We start from the raw sequence: 18,781 nt of genomic DNA on the forward strand, positions 1-18,781 counted from the left end.
CAGTCCAGGCAGTGCAGGGCACCCCCAGGTGGCAAGCGAGGACCCACACAGGCTCTAGCTTGCGTTCCTGGGGTGCACCAGGGGGCGGGGTCCCAAGGGCAGCTGGCCAGGGCGGAGCACTTCCTGGGGATCCCCCTGGGGGGTTGGAGGCACATTCTGCCCTGGTAGGTCACCAGCACCGCAGGGCAGCTCTCCCCACCTGCCCACCTGCCGAAGCACCACAGGTGAGCCTTCCTCTGGGGCCCAGCCCTGCTCCCCAGCCCTCACGAGCCCCGGCTTCCTGGTTCTGTGCCTGATGCTGCTGAGCACCCACAGGGGAAGGCCAGGCCTGCCCTCGTCCTTCCCGGAGCCCAAGCCTGGGCGGGCAAAAGGTGGGAAGGCACGCAGGGAGCAGCTGAGGTGGGCACTACAGACTTCTGAAACTGAAGTGACCGTCGTCAGAACAGGGGCGCTGACCCGTCTGGGGTCCCAGGCTGGTGGTAGCCGCCAAGAGCCGTGGCGTCCTCCCTGGACGGGAGACTGACACCTCTGTGTAGCCAAAGCGACGCGAGTGTCAGAGCCTGGCCTGCATCCTCGGCAGGAGGTCATGAACCCTCAGGGCCCCAGGTATCGGGGGCCAGGGCCTGCAGGGGAGCTGGCGGAGGGCAAGCGCACCGTCCGGCCTTCCCAGGTCCACGGAGGGCATGGGTGCGAAGCCCCGCTGCACAGGCACACAAGAGCAGGTAAGCAGGAGGGTGTCTACGCGGGCAGGGGACAGGGCTCCTGGAGGACACACCGGTGGAGGGCGTGCTCCCACCCCTGGCTGAGGCCTGTCCCTGCAGGGGTCTGGGCGCACCCCGGGCCCGGCCGTGCTGCCTTCTGGGGGGAAGCACTGTGCCCGTGGTTCCTGGGGGATGCCTGTGTGGGGTGTGCTCCTGAGGATCCAGAAAGAACCCCGAGAAGGCAGGTGTCCTTAGCTGGGAGAAATCCAGGGGGGTAGAAACATTTATTTCGACAACATGGGGCAGAGAAAACACCTGGATACGCAACTCTGAACACAACGCGCGACAGACACACGGACGGAAGCCGCTGGGAGCCCCAAGCCCCATAGGACAGGGCAGCCCGCGGCCGGGCAGTGGCGGGCTCCAGAGTGCCTCCTGCGGAAGCCCTGGGGACCGGGGGCCCCCCAGCACACACACAGCTCGCAGTTCTTGTCTTTCTGCTGCAAAGCCGAGAGGATGTCCCGTGGGACTTGGCCTGTCATGAGCCATGGGGCCCTGGCTCCCCGCACTCCAGCGTGGAAAGCGCGGATGCCAGCAGTTGTGCAAGACGCATGGCACCGACGACACCGTGCACCACCGGAGCCTGCCCGGCCGCGGCCAGCAGCCCGGCCACCCAAGGGAGCCAGCGCACATGGCCGAGCAACCGGGGGCTCCGTCCAGAGCCGTCCCGGGGGCCGAGCACCGGCGGCCTAGCTGACGAAGGCGGCGACAGCCACCAGCTGCAGGGCGGCCTCCAGGCCGTGCAGCGCCAGGCGTGTGGCGCCAAGGATGGAGTCGGCCCGTAGCACCAGGGTCTGCCAGAGAAGGAAGTGGGCGGACAGCAGGGCGCCCCCCGCGGTAAGGACCAGGCTGATGGCCAGTGGCACCTCCGCCTCCGTCAAGTTGCCCTTGGTGCCTGGAGAGCAGAACAGACATGCAAGTGGGCGCCGGGACGCCCACCGAGCCCTGCGTGTGCCCGGGAGGGCGGCAGCTCATCACTGGCACGGCCTCCAGATGCAGGCCTGAGGGCCTCCTGGAAGAGGTGCTGTTGTGGCCACCACGTCACGCGTGAGCGGTCAGAAAGCAAAGTGCCATGGGCAGCCCCCGTGGCGCAGCGGTTTAGCGCCGCCTGCAGCCCAGGGCATGATCCTGGAGACCCTGGATCGAGTCCCACGTCAGGCTCTTGACCTGGAGCCTGCTTCTCCCTCTGCCTGTGTCTCTGCCTCTCTCTCTCTATGAATAAATAAATAAATAAAAAATTAAAAAAAAAAAAAAAGCAAAGTGCCACAAGGGGCTGCGTTCTCCTCGTGAGGGCAACTGCCAGCTGCAGCCATGATGTTCCATCTCTGCCTCTGGGTCCGCTGTGGGCGCGGGAGAGGGGACTTGGTTTTCTAAAAATGGACCCAGTTGCTTTCTGACACCTTTCTCTAATTCCAAGTGGGTGGAGGAAGTTTCTTTTAAAGTTTCCAAAAACAAAGCACCTGGGCAGCCTTCGCTCAGGGCATGATCTCAGGGTCCTGGGATGGAGCCCCACATGGGGCGCCCTGCTCAGTGGGAAGCCTGCCTCTCCTCCCTCTGCTGCTCCTCCCACTCCTGCTCTCTCTCTCAAAATAAATAAGATCTGTAAAAGAAAATTTCCAAAAATATTTTTCTCTGGGCTAAGGGCAATTCTGGAGTGCGTTGGGCACACCCATAAAACACAACTGGGGATTCTACGAATGGGTCAGTCACGGGAAACGCTGAGCCCCAGCTGCTGGAGGGGAGCTGGTGCCCCGCGCCACCTGCCGCCCCAGGGGCGTGGGCTCGTCTGCGCCAACGATGCCCGCAGGCCCCCGCAGTGCTGCGGGGGTGACAAGGGCGCGCGCCTGCGTCTTCGCTGGTGGGCGTCGGCGTCGCTGGTGCAGGTGGGCGGGATGTGCTGCTGTGCCCCGGCGGGGTGCAGGGCTGGGGAGCTAGCTGTCGGGCACCACGAGCTCTTCCCGCGTGGGTGCTCCTACACACGGTGGGCGCCCGCTGCGGAGCGCCGGAGGGTGGCCTGTGGCGGCGCGGGAGGCAGAGAGGGCCAGAGGTCTGCACCCGGGCGGGGCCCACGTGGTCGGAGAACGCAGTGGGGAGCAGCCCATGGGCCCCGGGGCTGGACGGAGGAGGCCCTGCCGCCCCGTTGGGGCCGAGACGGAAACTGCAGGTGCTTCTCCTCCAGGCTGCTGAGGCCAAGGGCAGGGGAAGGAAGGAGGGGAGGGGACTCGGGGCCCCGGTCAGCTGGCCAGGCTGCGTTCTGGCCTCAGCGTTCTCTGCTCCCCCGTGGCTTCGGGGGGACAGGCTTCCACACGTAAGCTCCCCCCTCCCCCTGGTGCCGCTGCGGTTCTGCCTTTTGAACGAGGCTTCTGAATACACGAATCCTCAAGGACATCGTACGGCGAAGCCCGTAAGTGGCCAAGCGGAGGACACCAGTGACTCCAAGAACCCCATTGTAAGGGGGGCCTGTTTCGAGGCCGCCAGCGTGGGGGCTGGGAAGTCTGCAGCCCCCATACTACGTGGTCTTGCGTCCACTCACCAAGATATAACCGAGCCACTTCCAGAATCCCTGTCAGGAGCAGCAGACTCAGGTCAAGCACCAGGTGAGGATAAGGATAAGTGAAAACCTGACCTGCAGAACAGTGGGCAACAGGGCAGGGACCCAGTTACGGGGCTGTTGCGGGCCACAGCGAGCACACCTCCCCGGGCCTCCGCGACAAGGACTCACTTTTATATATGATCAGGAGCAGCGTGGCCAAGAAATACAGGGCATCATACGCCCCACTCAGGCAGAGGAGCATTTGCAGAGACACGGACGAGAGCTGGCGGCAGCGGTTAAGGACTCGCGGGGGGACCCAGCGGGGGCCCTGCCCGTGCAGCCACCCGCCCGGTGCTCAGGGGCGCCCTGCCTGCGGGCCTTCCACCCAGACTCCTGGCACCCCGGGAAATGTCCTAGCCTGGAGCAGGAGGGCCGGCCTGTCCCTGGCGACCGCGGGCGGGACAGCCTTGGAGCACCAGGCTTCCCCGGGCCCCGGGGACAGGAAAAACTTTTTTTCATTTTCTTCAAAGAAAATATTCTTTTTTCATGCAGTTAAACATCTACCAACCTTCCCTGAGAGCCGTACCCCTTAGGTCCACGTGCAGTACAGGGGGTCTGGGAGTCCAGGGTGAGGGGTCCGGGCTCTCTTGCTCCGGGCGGCTGGCGGGGGGCACGCAGACCCCCCCAGACCCCCACTTGAGGCGCAGGGCTGCGGGGGAGGCGCGGAGCCAGCGCACCTGTTAGTGAACGTTCCTCCTGCTTCAAAATGGAATTTCTACTCAGAACTCATAGAAAAGGCGGGGGCGGGCGCTCAAGGGAGCAGAAAGCAGGAACTCGGGAGCTGTCTTCAGGTGTGCAGGGGACCGTCCTGGGGCGGCCTTGGGGACACGGGGACACCGCAGAAGGATACCACCGTGGACGACGCTCTCCCTGCAAGAGAAAGCACAGGAGTCGGTGAGGCCCCGGGTCTAAGCTGGGCTGCCCCGGGCCATTCCCAGCGTGACGGGGGACCTGGCTCGTCCCTGTACCCCATACGGGCAGACAGAGCCCCCTCTCCCCGGGCCGGCGGCCAGGTCCCCTCCAGCAGCTCGGCATCCGTCCCCCAGGAGGAGCGGGCAGGTGACAGCCCCCGCCTGCTGCTTCCTGCCCCCTGCCCCCCATGGGATCACAGGGGGCCTTTCCTGACGCAGAGCCACGGCTTTTCCTTTGTAACTGACGGCGGTCGGTTGCTCTCCTCGGGACTTTTACATGTGGCCCCAAACCCACACAGGAACTTCCTGAAGTGGCGGCCCCATCTCTTCCAACGGCGCGCCTCTGGGACTGCCTCGCGCGGCGTCCGGCTTCCCCTCATCTCTCCCCTCATCGCACAAGGACACCCCCTCTCCCTGCAACAGTCTTTGCGATCACACATTGTGAGTTTGCTTTGACGAATCCTCCAATCAAACGTGTCCCGGGGCAGGTCCCCGTCTCAAGAGGCGCGCTCATGGCACAACTGGGACAGGTGGAAACGCCACTAAGAACTCAGACTTGGGCCACAGGCCCTGGAGGAGGCTTGAGCAAGCAGGACGGGGCACGAACGGCCGGCCGCGCTCCATCGGGGGGAGCTCTCAGCCGCGGTGGGTTTTTGTGGGGACGTGAGGGCAGATGCAGGCGTCCCGTGGAGTGTCGCTTGGCAGGGGTCCCAAACGGGTGAGCACGCGGACGGGAACAGACTCAGAGCCCAGCGTCAGGGGCGGCATGCCGGGCAGGGAGCGGGAGGCTAGGTGGGCGCCGCCAGGTTCCCGGCACCGGCTCTCAGAACCCACCCATGCCTTTCCAGGCCTGCTGAACTCGGCCGCCTGGACACTGGCCGTTACTTGGGTGGATTTCACATCAAGTGGGGTTTCCCTCTTTTGATTCTTCTCTGGAAGGTTGGCTTCAAACACCGCAAACCTACGTGCCAGCCAACTGCGGTCACAGATCAGACCGCGGGGGCTCAGAGCGGAAACGTAGCGTAAAGCCTTAGGTGATACAGGACGTAAATGACTAACGCTGAAGGTGGCTGCAGTCTGGGTGGCTCCTTCCCGAGCTCGGACCTGCTTCTAAGCGTGGCTGTGGCCTCGGGACAGAGCGGTTTTCGTCAGCGAGTTGCAGGAATAACAATACGGCCCTGAACAGGTGTCTGGGAAGAACAGGTGCGCCCCGAGGTGCTATGCCAGCGTCACGGGCCCGTTCCGTTCTGGGGGGAGTTCTCCTTCCAGCAAGTGAAGACACCGCACGCTGCCAGGGGCCTTCTGCAGAGGGGGGCCGCGAGCCAGAGCCCAGCGCCCTGCTGCCGGCTGCGCTTCCTGGCTCTGAACCAGACGAGGGAATTTGGGGCCGAGAGCCACACAGCTGCCGCCCGCTGCTGCCCTGCCTCCCCGTTACACCCGCGTGCACACCAGAGCTGTCGGGTTTGCTGAGTGCTTGGTCCTGTGCCGGACACAGTGACGCCGGGACCCTGGTGACCCCACCAGCAGGAGCAATGCCTGCAGCTGGTGAGGCCTCTGCTGCCCAGCGGGAGGGGCACGGGCGGTGCCAGCTCTCCCAGGCCCACGTTGCCCAGCGTCCTGCACACAGTCCTGCAAACAAGCAGCTCGACTGACAAGCTCCTGCCCCCGCCCGGGCTCCCGGCCCCTCACCCTCTGCAGTGCAGCTGCCACAGCCGGCCGGGCTCCAGGGGGACGCTCAGAGCCCCTGGCTGGGGTCCAGGGCAGCACGCACGCAGCCCGCCAGGGCTGGCTGTGGGAGATGGGGGCACCCCCTGGGGTCAGCGGAGGGGCACGGGGCACCCACTAGGGTCAGTCGGGGGAGGAAATGGGGGCCTCCCCCAGGGTCAGCGGAGGGGGACAGGCACCCCCCCAGGGCCAGTCAAGGGGCACGGGGCACCCACTAGGGTCAGCGGGGGGAAGGGGGGATGGGGGGCCACCCCCGGGGTCAGCGGAGGGCACGGGGCACCCCCGGGGTCAGCGGAGGGCGCGGGGTCCCCCCCGGGTCAGCGGGGCAGGTGGGGCCCCAGGGCCGGCACAGCCGGGCGTCAGCGCCGAGGGGCAGGGCCGCGGGAGGACGCGGGGCGCCCAGACCCCGACCGCGAGCCGCCGCCTGTCCGTCCCCGCGGGAGGAGGCGGGACCGCGCCCGCCCCGGAGCCCCCCGCCGGGCCCTGCCCTCACCTCGCCGCGCGGCGGCCATCTTGCCGCCCGGCCCCGCCCGCCGGGTCCGCCGCGATCCCGACAGCCTCTCGGCTCCACGCTCTTCGCGTCCCTTCGGCCATTTTCGCCTCTGCTCGCGAAGGGGCCGCCGCGCTTCGGGAGTCGATTCCGATCCGCGGCCGAGGCCCGTTCAGCACGTCCGGCAGCGCTCGGGCGCCTCCGTAGAAGAGGAGGTGGAGAGCCGAGGCTCGGGGTCCCGGGCTCGGGGCCGCTCGGCTCCGCTCGGCTCCGCTCGGCTCCGCTCGGACGGACTCGGCTCCCGCTCGCGGCGGGGCGGGCGGAGCCTGAGCGAGAGGGTCTCCGGGCCCGGCCGCGCTGCGTCGGAGGCCGGCGAGATCCCGCCCCGCAGACGGCGGCCGCGCTGCGGGGAAACGGGGCGCGCAGGCCTCCGAGGCGCTGAGGCCGGGTAGCGCGGGGCCGGTCGGAAGGCCTCGTGCTGCCTCGGGCCACCTCGGACCGACTCGGCTCCGCGCTTCGGGCCGCCTCGGCCCTCCTCGGTTCCGGACTCTTCCGCCTCGGCGCGTCTCGACTGGGCCGCTTCGTGCCGGTTCGGCCCTTGTTCGGGCGGCCTCGGGTCGTCTCGGCTTGGCTGGCAGCTTCGGGCGGCCTCGGCTCGGCTCGGCTCGGCTCGGCTCGGCTCGGCTCGGCTCGGCTCGGCTCGGCTCGGCTCGGCTCGGCTCGGCGCGGCCCGGCTCGGCTCGGCTCGGCTCGGCGCGGCTCGGCGCGGCTCGGCGCGGCTCGGCGCGGCTCGGGCGGCCCTGCTCGCGCTGCGCGCTTCGGGCTCGGTCCTGGCCTTCGGGCGGCCCCGGCCGGCGCCTTCGGGCGGGCTCGGCGGAGTCCGGATGGAGGACTCGGACTCGGCCGCCAAGCAGCTGGGCCTGGCCGAGGCGGCGGCGGTGGCGGCCGCGGCCGCTGTGGCGGCGGCGGCCGCGGCCGCGGCGGGAGGCGAGGCGGAGGAGCCGGTGCTCAGCAGGGACGAGGACTCGGAGGAGGACGGAGACTCCGAGGCAGAGCGCGAGACGCGGCGGGTGACGGCCGTGGCGGTGATGGCCGCCGAGCCCGGGCACATGGACATGGGCGCCGAGGCCCTGCCCGGCCCCGACGAGGCCGCCGCGGCCGCAGCCTTCGCAGGCAAGTGCCGCCCGCCCGCGGTTCCCGCGCACCTGCCCACCTGGCCCGTGCACCCGTGCACACCTGCCCACCTGGCCGGTGCATCCGTGCGCATCTGGCCCGTGCCCCCGTGCGCACCTGTCCTGCACGCTCTGCCTCCCACACACCTGCCCTGCCCGCGCTCCAGCGACCAACCTGCCTCTGCTCCCCCAGCACATGCCCCCCGCATGCCTCACACCTACTTCGTTGCCCTGACGTTCCTGCACGCCTGTATGGTGTCACCAGCCTGGCCCTGACCAGCCTGCACACTTCTTCCCCGACCTCCTTACCTTGTGCCAGCCTCACTCCCTCTTGTGAAGCACTCTGTGCTCCTTCCAGAACCTTCTCAGCACCTGTCCCTTGCTCCATTTTCTCTGCGTCTCCCTGGCACTGGTGATACTGGGGGCTGGGGGATTAGTGGAGTGGGGATCAAATGTGGATGCTGGCCTGGAGGGGCCTGCTGGTGGCTGTGCCTGGTCACCTGGAATGCTAAAGGCCAGTTCAGGGGTGACCTGAGAGCTGGGGAGCAGGACAGTGCTCACCCAGCTTGGGAGGCCCTGTGGCCTTTGGTAGCAGAGGCCAGCACGTGGGTTGTCTCCTCAGATTGCCCTGCTGGTCTGTCCCTGCCTCCCCAGCCCCGTTTCGTTTATGGATCTTCCCTCCACACTAAGGTGTTCCTGGCCAGTTGCTTTCCCAGGGAAAAGCCTGTGGTTTTGTGTCTCGTCACAAAGAACATTGCCAAGTGTCGTGACCCAGGGAGCCTCAGAGCGCCCCCTTTAGAAGTAGTGCCTCCCCACACTGCCAACCCACAGCTGTAGAGACTTTCCCAGGGTTGTGCCCATCCCCAACTGGGAGCTCCCCGGCAGCCCTCCAAGACTCGGGAGTGTGTAGGCGCCCTGGTGGAGTGTCGTGTTGTCACTCTCCCCCACGGAGCCTCCAGGTCTGGGACGGACAGCAGCCTCCTGGGTCCTGGTGTCCTGGGTGCCCGGCCAGGTCCTGCTGGCCCCTGAGCCGCCCGTCTGTGGTGGGCTGCTTGGCGTCCTCGCAGGACGGGGAATAAGGCTTTGTGGCTGCTGGAGCCTTTGGTTCTCGTAGCTAAACTGGTTTAATGTTGGGATTTTACGGACCATGAAGTGTTTCTTCAGGTTTTTGTGTTTTTTTGCATGTTGTTTTGGATGCAGAAAAGGAATGGGTTACTATTCCTCATGGCCTCAGAGAAATGTTTTTCCTGGAAATTGCATCGCTGTGTTTTTGCATGTGTGAAAGCAGTACAGCTTTCCTGTGGGACGTTCCGAGGTCAGGTAGTTTCCCGGGGGAAGTAACTTGGGGACCTGCTGCCCGTCTGAGGCCGCCGCCTCCAGGCACGCAGCTGCTGGGCCCAGTGGAGTGTGCTCAGACAGGACTCTCCTCGGCTGGGGACACGGCGCGTTGTCTGGTGGAGGATGCAGACGGGCCGCAGGTGTCTCAGTGCAGTTTGGTGGGTGCTGGCCTCTTGGGACAGGCTGGTAGGTGCTGAGCACCCCCCACGTGCCCGAGGCTGTCTAGGCACTGGCTGTGCTAGAGTGCTGGGTGGTCCAGGGGGCCCACAGCCCAGCCCGGACCGGGCCCGGAAGGAAAGCAGGAGGGGGGCGGTGAGGGAGGATGGGGACCTGCCTTGCCCTGTGCCGACCTGGAGGGGCAGCCAGTAAAGGGGGGACTGTGTGTCGCTGGCACCGCGGGTGTCTGCTCGCAGGGTGATCACAGGGTGTGCAGCCTTGCTGTATGGTTTCCTCCTAAAAGGGTGCGAGAAGCCCGGGGGCGGTCTGGCCAGGCCTGCTGCTGTCTTGATGGGGCCTGGCGGGGGTGGGGGTGAGGACCCAGGTCACCTAGGCTGTGGGTGGGAAGTGCTGAGTGAGAGTCCCTTGTTGGCAGTGCAGGCACCTGATTGAGAGATGCTGTTCTGGGGCTCAGGGCAGGCCTCTGGCTCTGAGCGTGCGCCGAGTCAGGCTCCTGTGTTGCAGAGGTGACCACTGTGACCGTGGCCAACGTGGGTGCCTCCGCAGACAACGTCTTCACCACGTCCGTGGCGAACGCCGCCTCCCTCTCGGGACACGTTCTGGTAAGCCGCCCTGCCGACACTCTTCCCCCGACCCCAGAGGTCTTCCCGAGCCCGGGCTCGCCCAGAGGCCCGCCCTGGGTTCCCTGGCGCTGGGAGGGCTGCGGCTGCTGCTCTGCCCTCAGGCCGTGCTCGTGTCTCCTGTCCCTGCCAGATGACCGCACACGGGGGACCCCCCTGCAGCCTTGCCAGGACCACTAGTTAGGGTCTGTTTATGGCCTTGATCGCACACCTGGGATGCTGTATCCCTGGAAGCAAAGTTACTGTCGTTGGCATGGGAACGAACAAGAAACTCACCCTCTTACGACAGCAGACTACAGATTTAAGAGACTTGCTTTATTTCCTAGGGCGTCGGAACGCATACGAGCTGATAGCCAGGTGATACTTTCTTGCAGATTCTGGTTTGTCCTCTGATCTAGAAGGGTCTAGAAGGGAGCGACGGTGCCTCCTGGGTGCGGTCGGGAGACCCGCAGACTTAGTCTGAGCCAGACGAGGAGCTGGGTCTTACGGATCTGTGTATTCTCCTAGGCCTTAACAAGGATAGTGTTTTGTGACTCATAAAGGAACACACAGCATTCTCTTTTCCTGGTAGAGGGTTGCGTGTCTTCGGCGATTCAGACACAAGCAGTGTTGACGTCCTTACTGGGGCGTTGACCCTCCAGGTGTAGGGGCCCAGGCCCTGGGTGCGTGTGCACCGGTGCGCATATGCTCGGGGCCCGGGGGTCCCTCGACTCCACGATGAACACGTGCTCACTTCCCCTGATTGGATTTTCAGGTGTAAGAAAGGTCTTTTTAGTTTGCCCTCATTGGCTCTGTTCTCAGCACGAAAGCATCAGAGCACCCCAGAATGCTGGGTTTGAACCGATGGCTCGGAGTGTTGCCTACCCCAGGGCTGTCTGGGCAAAGCCTCAAGTGTTTGCCAGAGGCCCGTGAGGCGTGTGCCTGGGGACGGCGGGTGGTCTCCGCTCCAGCAGGGCCCAGAGGGGTGTGGCTCACCCGGGGAGCAGGGCAGCTTGAAGGGCCAGGCCAGGCCGGCGCGGAGGAGATGGGTGCTGTCCCCGTGGCAGCAGGGCTGGGGGGCCCCGTGGCGTGGGAGGCCCTGGTGCCTGGTGGCCCGGGCAGAGCTGTGCACGGGGCACAGGCGCCAGAAGGGAGCCCTGCCCCAGACCCCAGCTGTGACTTCTCCGCGCCCTCCCTCAAGGCCTGTGACCTGGCAGGAGCTGCCCCAGTAGACGTGAGCGTACTTCCTGGTTCCAGGGTGCCCGGGGGACGGCTTTGTTCCTTGCCCGTGGCCCGTGGTCGAGAGCGTTTGCTCAGGGCCACCCCGGCGTAGCCTCGTGTGTCCTGTTCTCAGCTCTGTGTTTAGGAGAGGCCAGGGGGCCGGGGGGTCACCTTGCCGAGGTGCTTACTTAGCGAGGACCGCATCCCGCTGCACCCAGCAGCAGGCTCTGCGCCACTGTGACTCGGCTCAGGGAATGCCCCTTCCTCCAGTCTGGCAGGACGGCGCTGCAGATCGGGGACAGCCTAAACACCGAGAAGGCCACGCTGATTGTGGTGCACACAGATGGGAGCATCGTGGAGACGTCGGGGCTGAAGGGGCCGGCCGCTCCTCTCACCCCAGGTGCGCCCTCCTGCCCCGGGCTTGCCGGGCACCTGTCAGCCACAGGGGTGGGCAGCTGACTCCCTCAGTTATTTCTTTTAAAGATTTTATTTGGGGCGGAGGCAGAGGCACGGGGAGAGAGCAGAGTCCCCACAGAGCAGGGAGCCCGACGTGGGTCGAGCCTAGGACCCCGGGATCGTGACCTGAGCCTCAGGCAGGGGCTTCACCCACTGAGCATCCCCCCCCCCCGGCCCCCTGACTTACTTATGTGGGTATTTGGAGTGTAAACGTGGAGTAGAGAGAGTGGGATTTTCCGGGCTGACAAAGAGCTGCTCAGAGCTGGAGGGGGCGGCCGCGGAGAACTGCTGAGAGTCCGAGGGGTGGTGGTTCCCTCCCGGGGGCCGGGGGCGTGCCTGGCGCCCCGAGTCTCACCACACTGCCTCTGCCCAAGGCCCTCAGTGCCCTGCGAGTCCTGCGGCTCCCGGCCAGGACAGAGGCGGGACCAAGTATAACTGGGACCCATCAGTGTATGACAGCGAGCTGCCCGTGCGCTGCCGCAACATCAGCGGGACCCTGTTCAAGAGCAGGCTGGGCTCAGGTGAGGCGGGGCCGGCTGTGGGCGCAGTGCTGACCTGCGGAGGTCGGGAGCAGGGGAGAGGCGGGGCACCGGCACAGCCCGAGTTCCCAGCCCAGTCGGGGAGGGGACAGTCGTCCCCAGGTCCGAGTGACACGGCTGCTTGGGGCTGCGGTGCCGGCTACTTGGGGCTGCGGTGCCGGGGACGCCGCGCGGGGACAGAGCCTGTCCAGACGCTGTCCACGGGATGGGGAGTGCATGTGGGCCCAGGCCGGGCCCTGGCATCGGTGGGCGTCCGCGGGGAGCCGGGTGCGAGGGGCAGCCCACGTCCACTGTGCTGGTCCCGCGTGTCGTTTCAGGAGGCCGGGGCCGGTGCATCAAGCAGGGCGAGAACTGGTACAGCCCCACAGAGTTCGAAGCCATGGCGGGACGAGCCAGCAGCAAAGACTGGAAGAGGAGCATCCGCTACGCAGGCAGGCCGCTGCAGTGCCTCATTCAGGTGTGCGGGCCGCCCTCCCATGTCTCAGCACAGGGCTCCCGTCGCCGCAGGAGTATCTCCCCAGGCGTGGGCCATGGGTCCTCTGCCCCCAGACCCTGGGGCCCCGGGCCGGGCACCCGCCTCCGCCCGACGGCGGTGGTCCAGGAGTGCACGAGGCAACACGGGAGCTCCAGTTAAGGCGCCTGTGCCCTCCGAGAGCCTGACTTCCCTCTGCCTCGGTTTACACACCCCAGGAGGAGAGGGCTTCTAACTGCTGTTTCCAGCTTAGTGCTTTGGGGGTTACTCGAGAGGTCATGCCCGTAGAATCTCTCCGTGCCCCCAGTAACGGCCTCGTGCCGAACAGAGGTGTGGGGACGGAGTGTCTAGGAGGGACAGGGTCTCACCTCACGGGTGGCAGAGCTAGTTGTCCCCTAGTGTGGATGGCTCACACGGGAGGCCGACTCCCCACCTACCGCGGGACTCCTTGACTTTCAGGACGGGATCCTAAACCCTCATGCTGCCTCTTGCACCTGTGCCGCGTGCTGTGACGACATGACCTTGGTGAGTCGCCAGGAGGTGACCGGTCGTCAGGCTCGCTGAGCAGCTGTCTGCTTGCAGGCACTTCGACCCTCAGCCCCCTGCCCCGCCCCGTCCTGCTCCCACTGCTGCGCACGCGTCCCCGTGTCCCTGGTGCCCCACAGCATAGCTCAGATTCTCACTCAAATTCTGGCTTTCCGACGTTCCTCTGGGGCCCTCGGGGGTGTGCGAGGCTGGCCCCACGGGGCGGCCGGAGCACGCGGACGGGGCTTGTCTGAACACAGAAAGCCCCTGCAACGTCACCATCGTAACCCCAAGACCAGACACACGCTTTCTTTTTATGGTTGTGAGAAGCATATACGTGCTTTTTCATAACGTGCTTTTTCATAATCTATGTTTTTAAATGTTACTTCTTAAAAATACCACGTTGAAGTTATTTATAAGGCCTTTAATGTTCTTTGAAATACTTCTTTATCCTAGATCTTTCTCAAGGAGTTAGTCTTGAAAAGAATAACTATTTTTCATGGATTTTCACATGTGCTGCTGTGTTGTTTTCAAAACCGTGATACTGGTCTGTAACGTATGAATATCCCAGTCTCGTTTCAGCCTTTCTTAGCATTGAATTCTGTTTTAAAATGTATTCAAATTTTAAAAGCTGCTTAATGAGGTTTCCTGATTTTATTTTGAATACTCCTCTGGTTAATCATTAGAAGATACGAAAGAACATTCAATTGGAGAGACGTCATATTCTTGGGTGGAAAAGTGAAACATTCTAAAATTGTCTAGTTCGTGTAAGGACTAAACGTGAATCTAATGGCATCGACGATGGGATATTTCTATGAAAATTAAATGACTTTAAAGTTCACCTGGAGAAGCTGGTCGTGAGATTCTCGGGGATCTCGTAGGGAGAGACGTGCCGTAAGAAGGAACTCATTCCGTGCAGAGGGTGAGGATACTTGGTAGAGTGATTTGCAACTACTCCAAAACGCTGAAATACGTGTCAATCTAACAGAACGTGTACCGACTCCGAGTATGAAAACCCTGGAAGGTGCCGTGGGGGGGGTCGGAGAAGCCTGCGGGGTGGCGGGCAGCGCGGAGCCGCCGGTTCTTCCCATGGGGTTCTTCGGAGCTTTAAACAAGCTAATTTTAAAATTTATATGAAAAGGTAAAGGAAATAGGACAGCCAAAGTAACTTTGAGAAAATGACAAATTGGAGGAGTCCCAGCGCACGCCGGTTAAGCCCTGTCCGCTGCTGTCATCGTGAAGATGTGTCCATGGAGCAAGAGGCCTGCATGCACTCGCACACCAGCTACTGACACAACCAGATGGCCCAGGGCCTAGACACCCGCTGTATACACAGACGACTGTAAAATGGGCCACAGATTTAGATTTATCCGAAACAGAAAACTACCGGTTTTGGAAGAAAATGGGAAAACTTCATGGCCTCGGATTTCCCAGACGTGAAACCACAGGCACAGTCCGTGAACTAGAACTTGGTGACTCTAACGCCTCGGTTCTTCCCCGCGAGGGCGGCAGTAAGGAGCCCGTGCACCTGCGCTCCAGCCTCCCTGAAGCTCAGCGGGGCAGCAGCATCCCCCCACCAGCCCCGGCCGAGCTGTCGCGGGTGAGCAAGAGCGCACTGCCTTCCTGCGCCCGCCTCTCGAGGCCAGGCTCCACCACGAGCGGCAGGGCGTGCAGCCTCCGAGCATCCCCCCGGCTTCCGGGGGGAGGTCCACGCTGGGGAGGCCCTGCCCAGAGCCACCGCGCTGACAGTCACGGGGGCTGCCCCGGCTCTGCAGCAACGCTGGTGGACGTGCATCTCCGTGTTGCTAGAACACGTCAGACGCAAAGAAACAGAAAGCGCGAGGCACGCAGAAGAAAAGCAGCGGCCGATACGGCCCAGACGTCGCTGGGCCCAAGGCCTCCCGGCCCCGTCTGCGTTCACAGAACTGAGGGAACCCGTCTGAAGAACCACGGAAGGTGTCTGCTCAGGCGGCCGCCGCAGGGCCCCACCGACGGGGCGGGGCCTTCGACCCCGGAAACAAGTTTTCTCCTGGCTCTGAGACTGGACATCCCGGGCGAGGCCCGCTGGCAGCAGGCGTGGTGCCGAGTTTCCCACGGCAGAGGGAGCCAACCCGGGACCCCTCGGATCAGGGCCCCCACGACCCCCCCCCCCCCACTGCGGATCCAGCCAGGGGGGTCCCGCCTCCCTTGCTCGGAGCCCAGCAGGAGCGTCTCCACAGTTGGAGAATATCCACAACAGGATAGGAATTACAAAAAATAACTAAGTGTAAATTCTAGAATTGAAAAATAGAAGACCTGAGTGAAAAATTGTGTGGAAGGGCCCACAGCAGTGAGGTCCCCGTGGTTCCCATGGGTCTCACGCCCCCAGTGTAGTGACGCCCAGCGAGATGCTCCAGCCGTCGTTCCCAGCACCCCCTGCCCCCCCTGCGAACCCCCCCACGATCACCGGCCGGTCTGTGCTTGCTGGTGGGCTGAGGTTTCCCCTGAACTTAGGGACCTGGGACCACAGTGCCCCCTCCTTCCTGCCGGAATGTTATCTCGTTTCAGGCAGGGGGCTCTCCTTTCTCCTGGAGCAGTCCCTCTTTGTTTTGTCTTCTAGTGGTTCCTAAACATTCCATATGTTGATGAGGCTTTTTCTTGCTTTCAAACAGCGTTGTTCGTATATTTTAAAAAATGTTCTTTCTGTCATTTTAAGGAATTTAGGGCCTGAGAGGCTGGTCTTTGCAGCTTCCCTCCTCAATGAGCCCTGTGCTGCCGCTGCTGCAGGCGGGAGATGGCGTGGGGCAGCTCGTCCTCCCTGCTCACTGTGCCTCTCCCCGCAGAGTGGTCCGGTCAGGCTCTTTGTCCCCTACAAAAGGCGCAAGAAGGAGAACGAGCTGCCCACAACCCCTGTGAAGAAGGAACCCCCCAAGAACATCACGCTGCTTCCCGCCACGGCTGCCACTGCCTGTGAGTTTGAGCAAGGTGCAGCCACGGCCCCTCTGACCCTCCGACCCCTGGGGCTCACTGTTCAGAGCAGCGGACACCCTCTGGGTGCCCCTCGGGGGGCTCCCTCATCTCCATAGACTCCTTCGCGTGTGCCCTGCATGTATTTCTTCGTGACACAAACCAGAGCAGCGCCTGCTTGATAGGGGCGTCGTGGGACCACCCTCTCAGTGAAGGTTCTAGGGTCTTGGTCTTCACAGCCCTAGGCATGTGCCTGCCCGTGTGTGGCCCACAGTGTTGTCTCGCACACGGGAGGACAGACAGAAAGCCTGGCTGAACCGCAGAATGGGCCACAGGGATTTACAGATGGGGCAGGGCAGTCTTGCGGGCAACGTGCCAGCAGTGAACACCTGTGCTAGGTGCCCGCAGAGGGTGTGAACTCAGGGTGACCTGGAAGCACCTGCAGGTGGGGCAGAGTCGGGGGGATGGGAACACTTGTAGGTGGGGTTGGGTTGGAGGGATGGGAGCACTTGTAGGCGGGGTCGGGTTGGGGGGCCAGGAGCATCTGCTGGTGGGTTGGAGTGGGGGCAGGCCCTGGGGAGCACCTGCAGGTGAGGTGGAGTGGGGGGGCGGTCCTGGGAGCACCTGTAGATGGACTGGGGGGGGGCCGGGAGCACCTGCAGGTGCAGTGGAGTGGGGGGGAGGTCCCCGAGGTAACGCAGCAGCAGAAGTGCTGGGGGTTATGTTTTCTGCTGAGGCAGTTCCTGCCTCCGTTGCCGGGTCAGCCGTGCGGGGTCACCGAGAGCCCGCCGTCCATGCCGCCCCCCCTCTCCCGAGTCCCCTGCAAGGCAACACGGGCCTCTGCCCGCCCTTGCAGAGGTGCCTGGGGCATGTGCCCTGGGCGAGCCCAGTGGTAAAAAGTGCTTCTGCTTTTCCAGTCACCGTGACCCCCTCAGGACAGATCACTACCTCGGGCGCGCTGACCTTTGACCGGGCATCCACCGTGGAGGCTACCGCCGTCATCTCCGAGAGCCCAGCCCAGGGCGACGTCTTCGCGGGAGCCACGGGTGGGTTGTCCTCGGCACCGCCCGCGGCTGGGCAGGCCCGGGGTGCGGGTCGGTGGGTGTCTGCCCACTGCTGCCCTCCGCCAGTCGTGCACACGAGCCCCAGGAGCCACGGCCAGAAGGTGGAGATGTGGGGGAGGGGACTGACCGTGGGGACTCTACGGTGACCTGTATGCCCCCCAGCTTCTTGGCAGACTCCCCGTGGGTGGTGCAGCTGCAGACACCCGAGATGTCGGGTCACCTGGCTGTCTTGTTCCTCTGGTCCCCGACAGTGCAAGAGGCAGGTGTGCAGCCCCCGTGCAGGGTCGGCCATCCGGAGCCCCACTACCCTGGCTACCAGGACAGCTGTCAGATCGCGCCATTTCCAGAAGCCGCGTTGCCAACGTCTCATCCCAAAATAGGTTGGTCCGAGAGTTCACGCTCACGGTGCTGTGACCCTAGGACCGTCTCCCCATCCTCCAGGACGTCTTGGGGGTGTCGTGCGGTCACGACGGCGCCTCCATGCTTTTCAACATTTAAGGAGAAGTTCCATTGGAGAAAGTGTGTTGATTTCTTGTTTTATCTTGCTTTCCCCCCATTGCAGTGCTGACCTCCCTGCCAGCCTTGGCGGTCCCCCCCTCCACTCCCACCAAAGCCGTGTCCCCCGCCGTGGTGAACGGGCTGGAAATGTCCGAGCAGCGGAGCTGGCTGTACCTGGAGGAGATGGTCAACTCCCTGCTGAGTACGGCGCAGCAACTTAAGACGCTGTTTGAACAGGCCAAGCAGGCCAGCTCGTACCGGGAAGCCGCCGTGGCCCAGGCCCGAGTCCAGGCAGATACAGAGCGCAAGGAGGTAGGAGCCGGTCGGCCTGTGCACACGTGTTGCTGGACACTCACCTGTCTCGGACGTGAGTGTCCTTTCAGACTTCTGGCAGCCGGTGAAGACGTGCCTCGGGTTCTGTTGAGTTTGGAGAGGCACCTTCGGGCTGTCTGGTGGGACATGTGCGTCTTCCCGGCCCCAGGGGTGCCGGCATGGGCATTTTCCTTTCAGCTTCCAGCACATTCTTCAGAAGTAGGATCCTGAGTGTGGCGTCTGGGTTCATGGAGCATCGGGACACGGCACTTTCCCATGGCAGCTTGTTGCTGCAGCACAGAGAGGGGCTCAGCCCCGCTGGCTTTTCGTGTGTCCTTCAGGTCGCTGATGGTGTCTTCGCTCCGCAGGGGCCTGACCCCAACCTGGCGTAGCTCAGCGTGGCCCCGGAGATGGTCTGCAAGCCAGCTGCGATGCGCAAGGGTGGAGGTGGAGGCTGGGGTGCGCCGGCCACGCGGGTTTGTTGTTTAAGAGTTTATGTATTAGACTGAGAGCCCGGGGGGTGGGGGACAGACTGCCCTGAGCAGGGAGTCTACGTGGGACTCGATCCCAGGACTCTGGGGTCATGACCTGAGCTGACGGCAGATGCTTCACTGACTGAGCCCCCGGCGCCCCCCGTGCTGTGTTCTTAACAGAAGCTTTTCCCCCTTACAGTCCAGGTGGACTTGGTTTCTAAACAAAACTCAGATTGATTTTTCCATCAAATCTATATGTGAAAATTTCTGTTCGTTTATTCTTTTTGTAGATCAGAGGAAAGGAAAGTTTTTCAAGTTCTTAACTTTTTATTAATATTATTTTTAATATTCTATGTATTTATTCATGAGAGACACAGAGAGAGAGAGAGAGAGAGAGAAGCAGGCTCCCAGGATCCTGACCTGAGCTTAGGCAGCCGCTCAACCACTGAGACCCCCGAGGCGTCCTGGTTCTGAATTTTTTTAATGATCTCCTAATTTTGCTTTTCCAA

General features: G+C 63.5%; 2 protein-coding genes across 5 annotated transcripts in view; one reads left to right on the plus strand and one right to left on the minus strand.

Annotated features, from left to right (window-relative positions):
- DEAF1 (DEAF1 transcription factor) overlaps nucleotides 1-18,781 on the plus strand; it is a 31,305-nt gene that overhangs the window by 2,748 nt on the left and 9,776 nt on the right. For 2 of the 3 annotated variants that reach the window (XM_025991520.2, XM_025991521.2), the window contains exons 1-10: nucleotides 7,252-7,653; nucleotides 9,672-9,769; nucleotides 11,258-11,387; nucleotides 11,818-11,964; nucleotides 12,300-12,439; nucleotides 12,914-12,979; nucleotides 15,802-15,928; nucleotides 16,843-16,971; nucleotides 17,241-17,369; nucleotides 17,552-17,799. In XM_025991520.2, the coding sequence (XP_025847305.2) occupies nucleotides 7,365-7,653; nucleotides 9,672-9,769; nucleotides 11,258-11,387; nucleotides 11,818-11,964; nucleotides 12,300-12,439; nucleotides 12,914-12,979; nucleotides 15,802-15,928; nucleotides 16,843-16,971; nucleotides 17,241-17,369; nucleotides 17,552-17,799 (1,503 nt within the window). In that variant the 5' untranslated portion in view covers nucleotides 7,252-7,364. Of the gene's footprint in view, nucleotides 1-7,251; nucleotides 7,654-9,671; nucleotides 9,770-11,257; nucleotides 11,388-11,817; nucleotides 11,965-12,299; nucleotides 12,440-12,913; nucleotides 12,980-15,801; nucleotides 15,929-16,842; nucleotides 16,972-17,240; nucleotides 17,370-17,551; nucleotides 17,800-18,781 lie in introns of those variants that run through there. The other variant, XM_072759199.1, reaches the window with a different exon arrangement.
- On the minus strand, nucleotides 967-6,942 carry TMEM80 (transmembrane protein 80). 2 transcript variants are annotated; one of them, XM_072759209.1, is made up of 6 exons: nucleotides 6,484-6,515; nucleotides 5,955-6,054; nucleotides 4,205-4,224; nucleotides 3,484-3,577; nucleotides 3,295-3,387; nucleotides 967-1,656 (listed from the first exon to the last, which is right to left on the minus strand). In XM_072759209.1, exons 4-6 carry the CDS (start codon nucleotides 3,554-3,556, stop codon nucleotides 1,451-1,453), a joined length of 372 nt encoding a protein of 123 aa, XP_072615310.1. In that variant the 5' UTR covers nucleotides 3,557-3,577; nucleotides 4,205-4,224; nucleotides 5,955-6,054; nucleotides 6,484-6,515; the 3' UTR covers nucleotides 967-1,450. The 2 variants fall into 2 exon arrangements, with proteins under 2 accessions (XP_072615310.1, XP_072615309.1); XM_072759208.1 differs by lacking the exon at nucleotides 5,955-6,054 and having other exon boundaries at nucleotides 6,484-6,942.

This window comes from Vulpes vulpes, chromosome 5, assembly GCF_048418805.1.
Source record: "Vulpes vulpes isolate BD-2025 chromosome 5, VulVul3, whole genome shotgun sequence".
Classification (NCBI taxonomy): domain Eukaryota; kingdom Metazoa; phylum Chordata; class Mammalia; order Carnivora; family Canidae; genus Vulpes; species Vulpes vulpes.

Bases quoted from the DNA above. Each gene is read 5' to 3' on its own strand.
- TMEM80 (XM_072759208.1), bottom strand. The intron at 3,388-3,483 runs GTGAGTCCTTGT...ACTGTTCTGCAG, and splicing joins GCTCCTGATCATATATAAAA to GTCAGGTTTTCACTTATCCT. The intron at 1,657-3,294 runs GTGAGTGGACGC...TCTGCTCTCCAG, and splicing joins AGTGGCTCGGTTATATCTTG to GCACCAAGGGCAACTTGACG.